At 41.9% G+C, this 17,542-nt stretch overlaps 2 protein-coding genes across 2 annotated transcripts in view; one reads left to right on the top strand and one right to left on the bottom strand.

Annotated features, from left to right (window-relative positions):
* Positions 1–13,847, bottom strand: part of TEX11 (testis expressed 11) — a gene marked incomplete at both ends in the record, with an annotated part of 31,174 nt that extends 17,327 nt beyond the window's left edge. Inside the window, 12 exons of the mRNA XM_084294268.1 lie at positions 426–504; positions 2,312–2,393; positions 2,959–3,054; positions 3,854–3,911; positions 6,168–6,253; positions 8,637–8,717; positions 9,556–9,675; positions 9,758–9,838; positions 10,296–10,375; positions 11,573–11,657; positions 13,614–13,726; positions 13,820–13,847. Of these exons, the coding sequence (XP_084150394.1) occupies positions 426–504; positions 2,312–2,393; positions 2,959–3,054; positions 3,854–3,911; positions 6,168–6,253; positions 8,637–8,717; positions 9,556–9,675; positions 9,758–9,838; positions 10,296–10,375; positions 11,573–11,657; positions 13,614–13,726; positions 13,820–13,847 (989 nt within the window). The remainder of the gene's footprint in view (positions 1–425; positions 505–2,311; positions 2,394–2,958; positions 3,055–3,853; positions 3,912–6,167; positions 6,254–8,636; positions 8,718–9,555; positions 9,676–9,757; positions 9,839–10,295; positions 10,376–11,572; positions 11,658–13,613; positions 13,727–13,819) is intronic.
* Positions 13,848–14,092: 245 nt separating this feature from the next.
* Positions 14,093–16,756, top strand: LOC311213745 (nuclear cap-binding protein subunit 2). The gene is made up of 4 exons (XM_084293954.1): positions 14,093–14,220; positions 14,367–14,548; positions 15,211–15,349; positions 15,996–16,756. The coding sequence occupies exons 1-4, from the start codon at positions 14,134–14,136 to the stop codon at positions 16,092–16,094; spliced, it is 507 nt and encodes a 168-aa protein (XP_084150080.1). The 5' UTR covers positions 14,093–14,133; the 3' UTR covers positions 16,095–16,756.
* Positions 16,757–17,542: the final 786 nt, after the last annotated feature.

Here is a 17,542-nt window from a genome sequence, read left to right as displayed (position 1 = left end):
GTGTTAAATTTCATGCCTCTATTTTGCAGTTTGTTCAGCTTCATACTGATTTTCACAAGAATGATTCTGCGATTCCAGAATCTTTAATTCTGAATATTCGTTAATATGGAAGAAAAATTTCCTTCAGGTAATTCCAGACCCAGGATAACTACTAAAATTGCATAGGGACAATCTTAATCATTCTTAAGTATTTGCTTGGTGTTGCAGATTGCCACTTGACATTATTTCACAGCCTGTTCTGCCACTGTACTAATCTGTATCACCTTGAGAAAGCGAAGACAGGCTGCCTCTCAAAAATGTTTACCTACCTCTGTCAGCTTTTATTTAAAATAAAGTGTCACTGCATAATAGGTGTTCTTTGCTTACAGAAGAATAGCTACAAAGCCCAAATATTGTGTTCACTCCACTTGATGATGATTTCATACCTTCCATTCTCCAGCAGCAGTTTAGCAGCATTCAAACAAAAGTCTAAAGACAACTCGTGGTGCATGAATTCTGCAACAGCTAGACAGAACACAATGACATTGAGATTATCCAATCACCTGACATACTTAACTGCTTGTTGTATGGTCTTATAGCATCTTTAGAAAAAAAAAAAAAATATATATATATATAGTTCTAAAACCAAGGAAGAATAAGATACCTCCATTGTGCTTTGACTTTCCTTTCTCTGTCTCACAGTTAATGTAATACTAAAGAAATGCAACAGACTGACAGCCCCAGAATTCTAGCCTTCTGTCTCTCTAAACAGGAACAGAATAGGCATTAGTAGCACAAATGTTTGCCTCAAGCTGCTTTCCATCAAAATGCTTCATCCTTATCTAGAAGGAATCACTTAAGATGATGACAGAACTCAGGCTGTGTGGTGGCATGGCAGTGCAATGGAAACTACTTAAGTCTATTGGTCTTTAGCATCACCAGTCTTAGACAGACAGGAAAATATTGAATTTACTGGTGCTGATAACTAGATATCAGTTTTGGAACACTCAGATAAAGTTTAAAAATTGCAAAACTGTGCTGGATGGTTTAATAACAAGATTTATACATTCATAGCTTGGATGAGATAAGAGAATGAACACACTAGTAATGTAATGTGGCTATAACAGCTGTTACAGAAAGCACTTCTAAGGCAGCTCTGTACAAGAGCACAATACAAGATTTTAGTCAAATGCCTCAAACCTAGCAGGAACCTTCATTCAAAGGAAACCGAAGTTGCAGCACATAGACACAACACTCTTTTGCCAGCCACCCAACAGAAGACAGACAGCCACTTATTAAGTTTTTTGAAAAATTGACTGGAATCTTCATGCCATTGCTATAAGCAGTAACATGCTACAAGCAGTGTGTGTTTTGATAGGCAACACCATGGCTTCACAATTCCAATTGTAGAACAGAAACCAACTATTCCAATGGTAAATTTGGAATAACTGTGTACTTGGAAGCTGGCTGAAATTCACCAGGAGCCATCTGAAGTGGAGTTTCCTTTCCTGTTAGTCTGACAGCAGTCAGAGCATCCAGCTTTCTGCAAGAAATTGCTTATTTCATTGTACATTTATTTCTCAGACTATTTGTTATGTATCTGGTACTTTTAAAACATAAAGAGCACTAAGCCCCTCCTCCTTAAGATTTCATTATTTATGTAAATAATATTTTCCTGATACATTACCCTTTTTATACTAAAGTCTCCCCTGAAAACTTTCTTCTCCTCTAGTGCCAACAGAAAAATCAGTTCTGTTCAAATTACAAATTTGATGAATAAGAGTTAGTCCTTTATAAACCAAGTAAATTCTGGTAAAACAGGCTTACACTGACACATTGATCAGCACTTGATGTCTCTTGGCCAAAACGTGCAACATCACACACAGAACAGCAATGTTTCACAAGCCTTTCTTCTATGCTGAGTGCAATCCATCCTTTCTAAATAACCTCAGGCGTATGACTAAAATCAGCCATCCTCTTACATTGCTGTATTGCTGCTGCCTTCATTGCCTTCATTCTAACAGGCTTCAGTCTTCTCCTTTCCTTATTTCTGGCAAGTATATTTAAACTCTCAACAAAATAAAATCATCTTTAATTATAATTTCATTATTATATTGTCCTCTGATGCTGACTTCTGCGGCCCACACACCAAACTAGAATTGTTACATTTGACTAATGATGATTCCTCTAAAACACACAAGAAAGGTTTGGCTTTTCTCTCTTTTTTTTTTTTTTTTTCTTTTTTTTTCTCTCCAGTGCACTACTGAGGCTGTCTTTTCTTGGATATGGAGTAGTATGACCTTACAGTGAAACATAAACAGAACTGTGATACCTGAGTTGATCTCTTCATCTGATGCTCCACTTTTAAGAAGAATTTTAACTTTCAGAAAAAACCCTGCTGGATGTAAATTCTCCTGCACAATGAAAAACAATCCATTACTTGGACAACTGTCTGTAGAATACAGATTCTGTGAGAGTACAACACATTCATAACACAAAACCACATACACTCCACAGCATTCTTCAAATCCATTTTATTATCAAAATATAAACTATCAAACACTGATGACAAAAACACTCTTACATCTAAAAACGCTTTGTGAAGGTACACACAATAAAAACTGCAAAGGGCTTGGGTGCAATGGTTTATACCACCATTTATCCTGATCTCACCAGCACGTACTTTATCATCTGTCTGAAAGCCCTACCAGCATGTAAAACACCGACCTTGAACTTTCACTTAAAATAGGATTTTATACTTTGAATTTCTTTGGAATGAAACAAATACTGGAAATTTTAAAACAATCAACCAAAGAGAAACAATGTTTTTAAATGTTAGTTACTCTAAGTAACCTGAAGAAATAGAAGCAAAACATTAATCCAAGCCACTTTCACCAATGATTAACGTGGTCTATATTATTACACTAGTAAATGCTTGAGTTTCAGTTATTGCACATAAATAAAATTGCACATTACTACCTCATTTGCCAAGCTTATAGCCTTCAGTGCCTTGTCAAGATACTGCTTACAATCCCACTCAAAATAGGCTGTAGCTAACAGTCGCAGCACCTTAGCCTGGAAAGAAAAACAAACTAAAAGTTTAAATCCTATCTGCATAGTGGCGGGGGGAGAAGCACTTGTGACCACACATATCAACAGAAAAGACTTAAATTTTAAGGCCACAAAAAACTAAAGCTCTTTGAGTCAAAAGAATGCCTGTCTGAGATCAGACATACAAAGTGGCTGCTCAGCTCCAGAGCCTCAGTAGAAGTACTGGGTCTGGTCTTCAGCACTGCAACCCGCACAGTACATGAATCAGCTGGAGAGGTCAGAGAACAGAACAGTAATAAGGAAATGCAGAGACCTGGAAAAACAGAAAGAAGAAAGTGAAGGAACAGGGGCTACCTACTTCACTGAGAAACACAAAGACATACATGATAGTGGCCTGAAAATATGCAAATGATTTATATAAAGGGGAAGAGAATAAAATCTCCATATCCACTGTCAGTAGTATTAGGAGTAATAGGCCTACGAGACAGACAAACATCTCTCAGAAATGACACAGCTATACCTAATGATGCCTTGAAAGAAGGGGAAGGAGGGAAGAAGAGATGGCCTCTCAGTCTGAGTCTTATTTCTGAAAATTAAATTTCTGTGAAATAGTAGATTCAAATGTGATTAAGGGCACTCATCAGTGACTCAACTCTTGCCATGATGCTCACAGAAAGTGGATTTGCAACTTTGCCAAACTTCCTAGCAAACAGTACTAAAACAGAAGCCAGAGAATCACTGGTCAGATTTGGCATAGCAGAAGCACTAGAGTCAGGTTAACAAAATCCTCCTGTGTGTAAACAGCAAATTCTCTTTTTCTTACCCGCATTTCTTTGCCAACAGAGTATTTCATATCCATCTTCCCAATGTCATAACTCTGGCTACCAAGGATAAGGAAAAGTTAAAGTTACATGGGATGACAGAGATAAATTCAGCCAGGTTTCTGGTATGTGCCACAATCCTATCCTTCCCCACTTCTTAACCAGAGAACGAAAGACTTTTTCTTCCTAAACCCTCATATCATATGTGAAATGTCTTCATCTGATTCGTGTCAATATGGAACAATGCTAGGGCCACATGGAATGATGAATGTGACCTTCTGCCTTACATACCCTTGTATAAGCACAACTCTAAGAAAAACAGAGTGGTTAATGTATATAGTTCTTGTATCTCGCAGAGGAATGTTTTAGCAATTCGTGTCAATAGAGAGCTTGAAGGGAAATGTATTTGTAGGCTTTTCCTTGAAGTCCCTGATATCTGGGGGGTGTCAGAATAACTGCTAACTATTATGACTACTGCATGGGACACTATGCAAGTCTCTGATATCTGGCCAGGAGATTAAGGAGAAGGGGAAAGCTGAAGAACGACTAAAAGACGAAGCTTGCAGGGGACGCTGCACAAGTCTCCGACATACAGCCAAGTTGGACAATTGAGAAGGACAAGAGGGAGGAAGACTATGAGCCTTCAGCACAAGAGATCCCCACAGACCCCCAGAGGGACCACCGGAGACTGATACGCAGGCTCCAGTAGGAAGGTTTGGATTCCAGAAACTAATTATAATAACCCTGGTTTTTTTAGAAGTAGTAATGAATATGTATTAGTCTAGGAGCATAAAAATCAGCTGCTTGGTGTAACTGGTGTGCATCTTGGTGGAACAGAGAATCCCGGTGCACCCAGTGCTGTTTGCTTACCTCTATTCCTTTAATAAATTGTAAACTTTGATGATAGTCCTATTTTGAAGACTGACACATTTATAACAGCCAGGTATCTGGTATGTGCCACATTCCTATCCTGCCCCACTTCTTAAACAGAGAACACAAGATTTTTTCTTCCTAAACCCTCGTATCAAAAATTGTACTCTAGCACTTCCTTCAACCTAGTGCACCACATTCTGTAACAGTTTCTATTCAAACATTTTAGTAGGCTTTATCAGTTTTAACTGAAGGCGTTTTGAGCAAGTCACTGTTCTTATTCTCACCTGACATATAATACAGTCATACACAGAAGTTATAATTGACCCAGTCTTAACATCCCAGCACAAAAACAGAACCTGGGAGTCATGATTCATCATTCTTTTCCTGAAAGTTAAATGACAGCACAAAGGACCACCCAGAGAAAATGCACCGGGTCCGCAAAACCAGATTTGATGGCAAACAATGCAAAGGAATAACTTTTTAAAAGAAAAACAGAACAACCAGACATTTGTTTCCTAATATAATACACTCTCACTACAAGGAAATCTTAACCCACTAGGGGGAGCTAAATTGCTATATCCAGATAAATATTTGCACTTGGCAGAAGTTTATTTCCTCCTCAAATTTTGCCATCAGGACTCAGTATTTAATATTCTACAAGAACAAAATATAAAACAATCAACAAAGCACCAGCTTTAATTAATTCTAAGCATTTCTAAAAATTCTTTGATAGCATGTGACTGTAACTATTCTGAATTAGAGGTGTTGTCATTTGTTTTCTTCAGAGAATTTAAAACAAAAAGAACAAGAAATAAAAGCAAATTTTCTGAGCTCAGTCTGTGACCTTGGCATGAAGATGCTATTCGCAATAGCCTAAATATTTTCTTCCCTAGCAATAACACATTACTTATTTGGAACCTACCTAAACCATCTCAAACTATTTGTTTTTCACCTTGGTGGTTGTGTCTTTCATCAGTCAAGGAACTGCTGTCAATGAAGCACCTCCTTTCTGAGAAATTCAAGTACTGAGAAAAACACATCCATTTCAAACTGGCCAGAAGAATTCCTCTACACTTTTCTTAAGTTTTCAGATCCCTTCAATATTGTTTGTAAGTGGCACAGGAGCTGCGAATAGCCTCTTCATTAATCTCTTTGGAAGAAGAGTTAGGGAAAGAATGGATGAGAACCATGGATATGACTCCCACATGGAAGTTTTCATTTCAATGACATGAAAATCAGTGTGGAAAACAGACATAAATGCTAGGCAACAGCATTTGTAAGCAAGACAGTCACTAAGTCAGTATTTGCTCAGCCACTACAGTTCAGTTAAAAACTTGTGTTTTCAGTTTTTCAGTTAAACATCTACTTTCCTTCCCCCTCTCCTTCACACAGATATTTACATTTGAAATGCAGGATATTATTTTGTTTCCCTTTGCACATTACCTGAGCCAAAAGGAGCTCTGTTCATACTTCTTCCGTTCATAGGTTTCCACCCCAAAGTTGTAACAGAGGATGGACAGGTAACATGTCTGTAATAAAAGACTCCTGCTTCTATAATGTCCTTGTAGAAACATCAACACATCTATGGCACCTGGTCTCAGGTTCTTTAAAACGTTTTTTACTTTAAAGACATGTCTACAATTATCACTTCTGACCATATTTGAGGAGGGTATTGAACATGACTAGAATCAAATTGTATTGTTCCGTGGGAAAGTGCACCAATATTAACCAGTCTGGGACATGCAAAACAGGGGAATTCTTCAAACACACAAAGTAGAATAGTTCCTCAAGAAACCAACCTGAAAGCACTAAACTGTGCATAGTAAATTATAAAAAATAAAACCTAGGAAGAAAAAATGGCACATTGCAAATTCATTTTTAAAAATGACTAAAAGGTTTTACTTATACATAGTTAAATGAATAGGACTCCACGTCTTGCACGGTAGGCTTTTTCCCAGCATGTCTCCTTTGCATTATAAAAGGATGATCCACACTACCAATGTGAGCAGAAAAATATTTTTGAATGCTTGATTATTCAGCATGTTGTTGTTTTCTGCTTTATCAGTCAGCCCTGACAGTATCTCTTCATACCAACTTGTCTTTCCATTGCAATAATTTGCAACTGTCAAATGCTGTCCAAATGGAGACAAAAAGCTGTTTTAAATGCTAACAGACCACTAATATTTGCATTCACTTTGCCACTGAAGTAAGTTTCTTCTCCAAGTACAAGAAGTGTCTCTTGCAAGGGACTTCAAATCCTCGGGCAAGAATGAGAGACACAGAACAACATTTTTCTTTGAACATTTTTTTTTTTATCTCATTGCCATCCAGACACAAAACTGCAAATTCAGTATGGATGAACAACAACAACAAAAATCACTCTCGTAATTAAAATACTCTTTTAATGAATGAATGTGTTCCAGACATCAAGCATAATCCTAAATATTCCCATAAGCCTGGCATCACTCCAAACACTAAGTGTTTAGAACAATTCTAGCATTTGATCCTTTAGGGCTACAGTTCCCCATTGTGGTTCCTAAGACCACTGATGATCCACAAGCTGCAAATCCTCACCAGCTGATCTGTGGTATCATCCATTACCATAATGCAACAACCTCTGTGTGGTACTCCGCAAGTGCTCTCTGGTAAGATGTGTTTCTGGAGGAGTTAAGGAGTGACAACTACATGGTGGTCAAAAATTTCAAAGTCACTCAGAGAAATTGCTAGAGCTTTCTTTTTCTCTCATTGTTTAAATACCCCTCCTTAAACCAGTGGTGAATTGCATCTCTTGTGATCAGAAACCTCTTCCTCGTCTGCATCAGTGCTCGTGGTTTCTGAAGTGCCTTCACCATGAGAAGTTTAATATTATTTAATGGAGGAGTTAAAATGGAAAGCATGAAATTCATTCAAAATGAAATGAGAAACAGAAACATGATGATCCCAGTGAGCATCTTTAACAAATCAAACAGCGAGAAACTGCTCTTATAATTGAAATGAAAGTTAGACCCCCACAGCTGACTTAGTCACTCAGATACTCTGCAAACAGATCACAAAAAAAAAAAAAAAAAAAAAATTAAACTAACCAACCATAACATAAACAGTGCCATATTTCTGTTCCAGAACTCACATCTATCCCTTTGGATTTTATTACCTGTACCACAGAGACAAGAACAAAATGTTTCCTAACTGTACCAAAAAAAATCCTAAAGGTTGGGAAAAAAAAATAAAATAAGCAAATGAAAATGAATGTGGGGAAGCTTATTCTGATACAAACATATTAGCCTTTTATCTTTGCAAACAAAGGACTAGTCTGCATATGTCAAAGCTTGTTTTCTTTGGACATTGTTCTGTGAAATAAGAACTACAAAAAACACAGTTTAGTACAATGAGAAACCACCATTCATAGCCTTACAGCTTCATGAAGATGAAGATTTTAGTACTAACTTGCATATGAAAAGCCTAGAAGCTCAGCTCTTCTCTTGTCCCACCTGCCTCCAGACAAAAGTTCACACATAAAAGGGAAGAAGCAACAGAGAAGATCAAGATGTGAAGTGCAGCTGTTTCTGCAGAAGAGTAGGTGGCATATTCAATACAGAAATCTTTTTGCCTTTCTTGATGATTTGTTTTCACTCATTCTTTACGAAGAGTTTATCATTCTATTTCAAATGATAAACTATAAGCAAAAAAAAAAGAAAAACACTGAACTTTGAAGGAAAAAAAACAACTGCTGCTTTCTTGCAAAATATGTAGCAAGAAAATCTCAGAGAAGCAGAAAAACACAGAACACATACACACAAAGAGTTCTCGAAGTATTTTTCAAAATTTTATATGGCATCTGCCACTCGTTAACATATAGATAGGAAAGCAGATTTTCAAACTTTGGAATGATAAAGAAGATATGATTTCACTAACCTCTTTTGGCAACTTCATCAACATATCTTTACAGCGCTGCACACACATCACAGCTTTCTGAAAATGCCCTTGAGCAACTGCCTAGGAAAGCAGTAGAACATGCCAACAGACTGTAAGTGACTTGCTTGCCTCTAAAATTCATTAAAAGACCAATCTCTAAAAAAGGACTTGGATTTGCATACATTTTTCACATTCACTAAAGCTAAATCTGGGATTAGATATCTGTCCTTCTAGTGCTACAATAATTCTGTTTATTTCTATATATTCCCAGATGACAAAGACATCCAGAAGTACCCTGCCGTCCAGCCGTAGTGTGGAAGGGACAGATAGGTGGTACCAAACCATTCAGATGTTAGATGATGTAACAAACTAGCAAATCTTAAAACACCTCTCCAGTAACGTGGGGTACTCTTTTTGTCTCCGTTATCAATTAGATGCTAAATGAAAAATTTTGGTCTGCTTAGGGAAGCACTTTTCAATCAGGCCAGCTGCAGATTTGGTGAGCAATCTGAAGTGGCAAGTCTTGCTGTGTGCCTATTACACAAACAGAGTTTTGGGGACCCAGGCTCCCCCTTCTTCAGTAAGCACAAGGCACCTTTGGAACCAAAACATTTATGACTCAGAAGGGCAGCTGTTTGTTGTATAAACACTCATGCTAGCCAAATCATAGAGCAACAAATCTGAACTAGAAGATATAAACAACACGGCAGAAATGACTGCGATAAACCAGGCAAATTAAAAATCATCAAATTATTGCAACACTGAATGCAAACATCACGTCTGATATCTTACATCTAAGCAAAGGAAATATATCCTTCAGCAAGTCCTCGGTGCCAAGCATTCATACATCTAATAAACGGGTCAGAGTTTCCTTTGTACCCCCTAGTGACTTATAAAGAAAGCAGGGAAGAACACATACTGATTCAGCCTGATAAGAGAGCACTTTGAAGAGGTCCTTCTCCACATCAGCTTTGTGCACATGAATATCTGCTTCACCATCGCTCCCCTTACGTAATTTTGTGTACAGTTTTTCTATGCTCTGGAAAACAAAGCTTAAGCATCACCCATGGAACTTACAAACAGGTGTGTTTATAAGAAACTAGAACGAGAAAAGCACTTACATTCAAGGCAATCTCTAGAAATTCATCAGCAAGATCAGCTTTTCCAATATCTATCCATCCTTTACCAGTTTTCATTGACATCTGAAAGAGAAAATGATACGTGCTTTGTGACAATTTAGTCACCTCAAAGAAGCAGTGTTAAATTTCTTCTTGTTAACGCACATATCTTATGCAGGAGAGAGGTATTTCAGCTCTTTAATTTGTGACAAGTGCCTCTCGCATCTGAATTAACTCCATAGCACCTAGAGCAGCGTAGGACTTAGAGTGCCCTACTGCACAATACTATAGGATATTGTAGTAATGCTTCTCTCATAACATTTTCACATATGACAAAGATGTGATGCTAACTGCACTGTTAAGAAATTTGTAACTGCACTAACTCAGCAAGGTATGCCTGTGACACGGGCCCACCTTCAACATGCACACTCCCCAGAATTACAGGCTTATTTCACTCACTTCCCAAAGCAATTGTAATAAGGTTGTAAGATTTCCCTTGGTGATCAACTGCATTTCATTGCTTACCTGCCAACAGCCTTACCAAAATCTGTCTTCGAATAGTCCCCTCTGGAGGATCACTGCCTTCACAAAGGCACACCAGTCTACAAGCAACAAATCGCACTACAGGAAAACAAGGTATAATATATTCTTAAGTTTCCTTTTGTCTTTTTTTTTTTCCTTAAGAAAATCAGACCCTGCCATATCCAAAAGACGGTTTACCATGTACAATTGCAGGAAAGAAAAATTTGAAAGCTTCAGTAGTCAAAGCAGTCTGAATTTTAGCCAAGCTCTTTAAAACTGCCTTTTAGGCATCAAGAAAAAAAATGATATTCTCCTCAAAATACCTATTAAACCTATTAAATACCTAAGTTAAAGACACAGCATTCAAAGACTTAATTACATTACAGGTGCTCACAGTAACATGCCTTGAGTGCCTCAGAATAGCCTTCAGCAACATAGGGAAATCAAGTTTAATAATCTTTACATTTTCAAAGTAAAAAGCAAAAATATTTTCTGGCCTTTCTTAAACATCAGGGATAGAAAAGACACTGCTTAATATATTTTAAATAGCCTCTCCCTGGCCCTTCAGCTGTGATATAAGATCTGAGAACATTACACTACGGTAATTATTATTTATTTTGTGTAAACTTACCCTTTTCCCTTCCCCTGACATCATTTATATGATGCAGAGTGTACATAATTTTGACTATAATCCCTCAAGACAAAAATGTAGACCAGATATTGCAATCCTGCAGAACCACATAAGGAACTGGATGACAGAGTAGACCAAAAGCTCACTTCTGATTTCCCCCAGCCCTGCTTCCGGCTTTAAGCAAACCAACTAGCTGTGTGCCTGGATGAGGCAGGGGAGTCAAAAAAAAAAAAAGATTTAGATTTTTTCTGTAAACATTAGTGAGATAGCTATGTTAAAAAACAGTCTCACTTTTTATAAATTAACTGACCAACAGTCTAAAATTTATGTCAGTTTTATTTCCATACATTCTCAGATTAACAACATAGCATTAGAAGGCAAACTACAGTTTCCTTTGGCTACACCATTGTTTTATTGATGTTCATGCACAGAATGGGCAGTGGTAAAAATGCCTATCCTGTTTCTGTGTCACTAGATCACCATTACACCAGAGTGATCCCGAATGGTTTATGTAAGCCTAGCTGTACAGTTTCCTCTGTCTCTACCCTACCTGCAAATATTCAAACAAATCCACAGCACTGCACATATACCTGTCAGCAAAGAGCTTTTCCTTTTCACGCTGCAACACACAAATATGTTTAGAAAGGAACAGGACGCATACGTACGCTTAGCTCTTTGCTCGTCATTGATGACAGAACCCATGTGCTTGGTCACAGCCCAGTTCCACAGGCTGATTGCACCTTCTTCAACCTGAGGAGGAAAATTCTATTAGATTTGATGTTGCCCTAGATTTGGCTCACTTTCAAATTCACTGCTGGATGAGGAACCACCTTTCATGCTCGTCATGTTAATGATCTGTCCACGTTTGTGCAACCGCCTTTGACACTGATGTCAAAGGCCTGAGTTTTCTGTGAAGCTGTTACATGAACCGACCATCTCCACAGGGAGAGCTGGGATAGTGACCCCAAAACAGGCACGCTGAGTGGACCACACAGGTTTTTCTTCAGCTAAAAGTTTGGATCATTCTTTTCTACAGAACACGTATTCCAGAAGACTGATAAGCAGTTGGCAGGAATCACATATTCTTGTCATTTATAAGATACGCTCAGTCTCCTAAAAGACTATTTCACATCTTCTAAAGATTTGAGAGTGTTTCTAAGATGAAGTTAAGAAAGAACATGGCTGCAAATCAAAGGCTGACATGACCTGAAACCAAAAAGAAGTAATCATAAGACCAATAGCAGTATGCACATGTATGTCACGTCAACGTTCAGCTCCAATTTGAAATTACACAAACCAGCAAATTCTGTATGTGAAGTGGTGGACTTCAGAAACATTCAAGCATGTTCCTAAACAAATCCCATTAATCTGTCAAATTACTGAAATATCCTAACATATGTTTCTGTCAAGTCCTTTTCCAAACTTCGCAAAACATGACCTGACTTACCCCATCCATCTGGGATGAAGCTTCCTCAAAAACACTCGCACATAAAAAAATTTGTGCAATAGCACATCGGCACGTCCAACACAACTGATTCCCTGGCAGCTTTCAGAATACATTATGTGTGCTTTAAACAGATGTTGAAAAATTAGAAGGGACTGGAAAAGAGCTGTAAAATTGTACCAGGTTGGGAAGTGCATATGTAGTAAGACTTTACCTCTTTTGCCTACAGAATGTTACATTTAATTACTTTAAGCACCTATGCTGGGAAATTCCTGGTATCAGCAGACAAAGAACAAAGGCTCCTGACTAGATATTCTTGTTAAAAAGATGATGCAATCTTGCATAAACACAATAAGCTCCTTTAAAAACCCATCTCAAAGGGTAGTGTATTTTCCATCACTCAAATCATAGTTTCCAGAAGAGATGTTGGCTACAAATATGCTCTTGCATAACCAGGAAAAATGTTATGGACCCTTTTATTTAAGGGATCAGACGACAAATTAATTTCTCCTTTCTTTAAAACTCATTTAGCCCAACGGGAAGAACCAAAGGATACCAGTTTTATGCTCCTGTACTTCTTTATAGACAGCATTAGGATTATTTTCTGTACTGACACACGCTAACCTGTCCTGCCCTTTGTCGCACACTGAGGACTTTCAAAATCAGTCTTCCTTTGAGGACAACCACTGTGAACTAAATTTCGCATCAAAATAAAATTTTGGAGGAAGAGTTTGGGCAATCCCTCAGCTGGCTTTATTTTTACTCCAGGTTAGCTTATTTCTCATCGATTTCTTTTAAAAAAAGACCTTTTTAAGTAGTCGTTTACCACCTCATAAACGTCCTCTAGACGGCCTACAAAGAAAAGCCCTATCGTTATTATAAGCAGCGCCCTAATTCACTGGTGTGATGTAGGAAAAAGGCTTCCCACCCTGCTGGGCTCCCCATGCAGTTGTTATGAGGTGTGCTTGTTTGTTTTTCTCCCTCCCAGACCCGCTATCCCCAGTCAGTGTGTCGGGAAGCCCCTCAGCTGCTCCCACGCCTGCTTTACTTCACCACCACTCCGCCACCTGCGTTTTCATGTGGAAACCCGCGGCGTGGGCACCGGGAGCTGCCGTTAACGCTTTCTTTTTTTTATTATTTAACACTTTTCTGCTTTATTCCTGCCGGGTTGCGGGGCTGCTCCATCCCCAGGCCGGCAGGGCCGGGTTCCGCCTCACCACACCCAACGCCGGGAGGCCTCAGGCCGCAGGGCCGGGCCCTACCTCCGGCTCGGCCCCCGCCTCCCCGCCGAGGCTCCCCGCCGCCCGGAACAGCTCCTCGGTGAGCGCGGCGATGCGGCCCGGGGCCTCCTCCCGCAGCAGCTCCCGGAGCAGCCCTGCAACACAGGCGGGGAGCGAACCGTGAGGGGAGAGAGCCCCGGGAGGGGAGCGGAGGGCAGCGCCACCCCCGCCTCCCGCCCAGCCGCCACCTTCGGCCGCCTCCCGCCGCGCCGCCATGACGGGGCCGCCCCTCAGCGCCTCCCGCCCTCCCGCCCTGCGCACCGCGCATGCGCAACGCCGCCACAGCCGCGGAGGAACGGGCAGCTCCGCGCGGCGATTGGCCGTCCGGCGCCTCCGCCCCGCCTTCCTCCTCCGATCGACAGGCGCGGCAGCCAATAGGGAGGCTCGGCGGCCCCGCCGGCCGTGAGGCGGTGCCGGTGGGCGCCGTTCTGGAAGGATCCCGGCGGCGGCGGCGGCGGCGGTGGCGGTGGGGCGAGGGGGGGGGGGCGCGGGCACGGCCGCCATGTCGGGGCTGCTGCACACCACGCTCAGCGGCCTCAACAGCGACTCCTACTGCGAGATCAGCCGCTACCGCGACCAGCACTTCCGGGTGCGGCCGGGACCGGGGGCGGCTGGGGGGGGGGGGAGGGTGAGGGGGACGGGGCCTGCAGCGGGGTCGGGGCGCCCGGGGGCCGTTACCCGGTGGCCGTTGGTCGCTGACCGTTGGTCGCTGACCGTTGGCCGCTATGCCCGCAGGGTAGCAAGAAGCTGCAGGAGAAGTTCCTGAAGATCTCCTCCACGCTGTACGTGGGCAACCTGTCGTTCTACACCACCGAGGAGCAGATCCAGGAGCTCTTCTCCAAGTGCGGCGACGTCAAGCGCATCGTCATGGGGCTGGACAAGATCAAGAAGACGCCCTGCGGCTTCTGCTTCGTCGAGTATCCTTCCCGCGCCCTCCTGCTCGCGGCCTGCCACGGCCAGCTCTGCCACCCCACGCTGGTGCCCGCTGCCAGGCATTCGTTTCCCTTCCTTGCCCCCAACCTGTGTAGATGGAACTAGCGCAGGCCCCATCTCACTCATGGCCAATACTAAGGGCTCGTGTTTGCCCTCTGTTCGCCCTCTCGCCTTCACTTCGCACCTAAAGGGCCTCGCAGAGCGGTCTGTGGCACTGCTCCCCAGCACGGGGTGCACGCTTGTACAAGTTGCCCCGTGAGCTGTCTCTGCAGAGCTCTCCCACGAGGCCTGCGCCTCCTGCTCACGTTTAGTCAAGTTTTGCGTGGTAGAAGAAGGCGTCATACAGATTTCTTGCCCGTAGCAAGGCTTTAACGTGTTTGTTTTATCTGCTTGTGATATAAGCGATCCAAAGCTATTTCTTGCCTGTACAGGTACTATCATTAAAGTTCAGAACCTTAGGAAGGAGTGGGAGCTGTTTTCAGCTTGGTTTTACATGACTGCAGTTGTTTGATCCCAGAGAAAAGAGTAGGCACAGCAGGAAAACCTGGAAGGCAGGGCTCTTCTGCCTCTCAAATGCAGTAGTTCTCTTTCTTTTCCCTGCAGCCAACAGAACAGCACATGCAGTTTTCCTTAGAGTGTGTCTCAGATACTACACGAGAGCAGACGCTGAACACGCAATGCGATTTATCAACGGCACACGACTAGACGACCGCATCGTTCGAACAGACTGGGATGCAGGGTTTAAGGAGGGCCGGCAGTATGGAAGAGGAAAGACTGGAGGACAGGTAAAAGCAATACCGGTTCAGACCTTGAGTCGGGTCCCCCTAAGACCGTGTAGAGCTTTTCTAGTTTTGTCTCCTGGAGAACAAAGTGTAGGCAATAAGGACCTGATAATGAAGTACAGCTACTCCGGGTGATTTTGGTAACTGATGCTACCCTGCTATTAGGAGCTAGAAGTAAAACTAAGGCTCTAAAGTTCCTGACAGTACAAGTAGAATTTTCACTATTCCATACTAGTACTCTTAAAATGGTGTAGAATTTGAAAGGAGAGGGGCAGCACATCTGTTAGGCCAATCTCAGAAGCCAGCAGTTTGTCCTGTGAGAAGGTACGTTTCCTTTGCAGACTTTTTTTTTTTTTTTTTTTTGGGGGGGGGGGCAAGGGAAGTAAATGTTCTGGGGGCAAAGCCTGGCATTAAAATATTTTGGCATTATCTTTGCCATTATCTAAAAGGACCTCAGCCATCAGACATATTCTCATGTCATTTGCACCACCATCACTTTTTTGGTGGATTATTTGAAGAGATTTCAAATGGGTCAAAGTGCTTCTAATCTGAACTTCAGTTCTCCACCAGCTGAGCGAGAAAAGGGTGATGATTCTGAAGGATACGAGCAGTGCAGGATGCTAATGTTTGTGTCATTGCTGTGCCCCAGGTGCGAGATGAGTACCGGACAGACTACGATGTGGGAAGAGGTGGCTTTGGCAAGATTATTCAGATGCAGAAGGCAAATCATCAGCCTGCAGTCTATTAATTGCCTCATAGGTCCTAGCTCGTAGAGGGTTCTGTCCTTCCAGAGCTAGCCCTGTTCTCGCATTTTGGATTGGGGTAGGGAGTGAGATCCAAGTTCCAACAAAAGGTGACCCTCCTTAGACTGTGGATATACATGTGTTCATTCCCCCTTCCTTCTGGGCTAGAGAAGATGTTCTGTGCTGATGCAGGGCAACGAGGGAAACAAATGGACAGCTCTGCAGGATTCTGGGTAAGAAGAAATGCAGCATGGCAACACCTCGTGCTATGACGTACTCTTCATGTTGCAGCTAAGCAGGTGGCTTCCTCCAAGTAGGGACTGCAGCTGCGGTTGCTCTCAGATGGAACTTCTTAAAAATGTGCCACCACTGGAGCCCTCCAGGTGCCAGGGCACCTTGTGGGGATGCAGGAGAGTTGCAAATTTCTAATTTACAACCTCCTCTGCTGACAAAGCAGTGTCACTGTTTGGATGAGAGAAGCGCAGCGAGGTCTTACTGTCCACTTGGAGGTGCTTGCCTGCACATCTAGCCCTTGGGTTGGTCAGGGCCTGCAGAGCCTTTCTCTTTATGATGCCCCCAGTGCTGCCTGGCTTTTCTGATCCTCACTGTTCGGTGTGGTTTTGTTAAAAGTTTCTTTCAATTTTTTAAATAAACAGTGAGTCCTGTACCTGTTGCAGTTTGTGCATCAAAACTGTTAGCTCTGTGACAAGAACTGGGGGGAACATCTGTGGGTATTTTAAAATTGCTGTCACTTGCAAACACTAAGATGGATGCTAAAAGAGGGCGCAAGTCTCACTGTATTTCTCTCGGCTTCCCTCTTGCTGCTGGCTTTTCCTCTTCTGTTTTTGCAATAGCTGGTGGCTGACACCAGAAGGAAGTTGCTTATAAAGCGTACAGCTGCTCTGAATAAGACAAACCTTTATGTTTCACGTGAGCAGATTCCAGGAAAACTTTCACTGTCCTGATACCTGTTCCACGACCGGAGGTGTGTAGGAAGCAATATAAAGGTCCAATGTGCACTTAAGAATGGAAGGAACTCCCTTCCTTCTGTTTGTTGTTAACAACCTCCCCCCAGTGCTTTCTTCCCCATTTAAGAAGAGCATGGCTAACACTATTAAGCTGTTTGTAGGGTCCAGACAAGAGAGCAGAAGAGATTACAACACCTACTGATCTGTCCCTAAGCACCTCCAGCCAGGGTAGGCAATGCCGCTGGACAAGTTAAATTGTGACTGTAAATTGGTTTAGTGTGATGAAAATAATAGCAGCTGCTCCCTCTCCAGTAATGTGTAATTGGGATTTTTCATGCTCTGTCTCATCCAAGATAATGAATACTGTTCTGCTGAGCACATGTGCAGGCCAGGCATACAATTTCAATTATTTTAACACTTATGTTAGAACTGAGTGGGAGCGGGTGTAGCATTTAATTTGTTGAAATGTCTCCTACCTGCTTGTT

The sequence above is a fragment of the Netta rufina genome (assembly GCF_964035555.1).
Source record: "Netta rufina genome assembly, chromosome: 12".
In the NCBI taxonomy this organism is placed as follows: Eukaryota; Metazoa; Chordata; class Aves; order Anseriformes; family Anatidae; genus Netta; species Netta rufina.
Note: the sequence above shows the minus strand (reverse complement) of the source record. Positions and strands in the feature narration are given on the sequence as shown.

Bases quoted from the DNA above. Each gene is read 5' to 3' on its own strand.
- LOC311213745 (XM_084293954.1), top strand. From the start codon at position 14,134: ATGTCGGGGCTGCTGCACACCACGCTCAGCGGCCTCAACAGCGACTCC. The intron at 14,221-14,366 runs GTGCGGCCGGGA...CTATGCCCGCAG, and splicing joins ACCGCGACCAGCACTTCCGG to GGTAGCAAGAAGCTGCAGGA. The intron at 14,549-15,210 runs GTATCCTTCCCG...AGTGTGTCTCAG, and splicing joins TGCGGCTTCTGCTTCGTCGA to ATACTACACGAGAGCAGACG.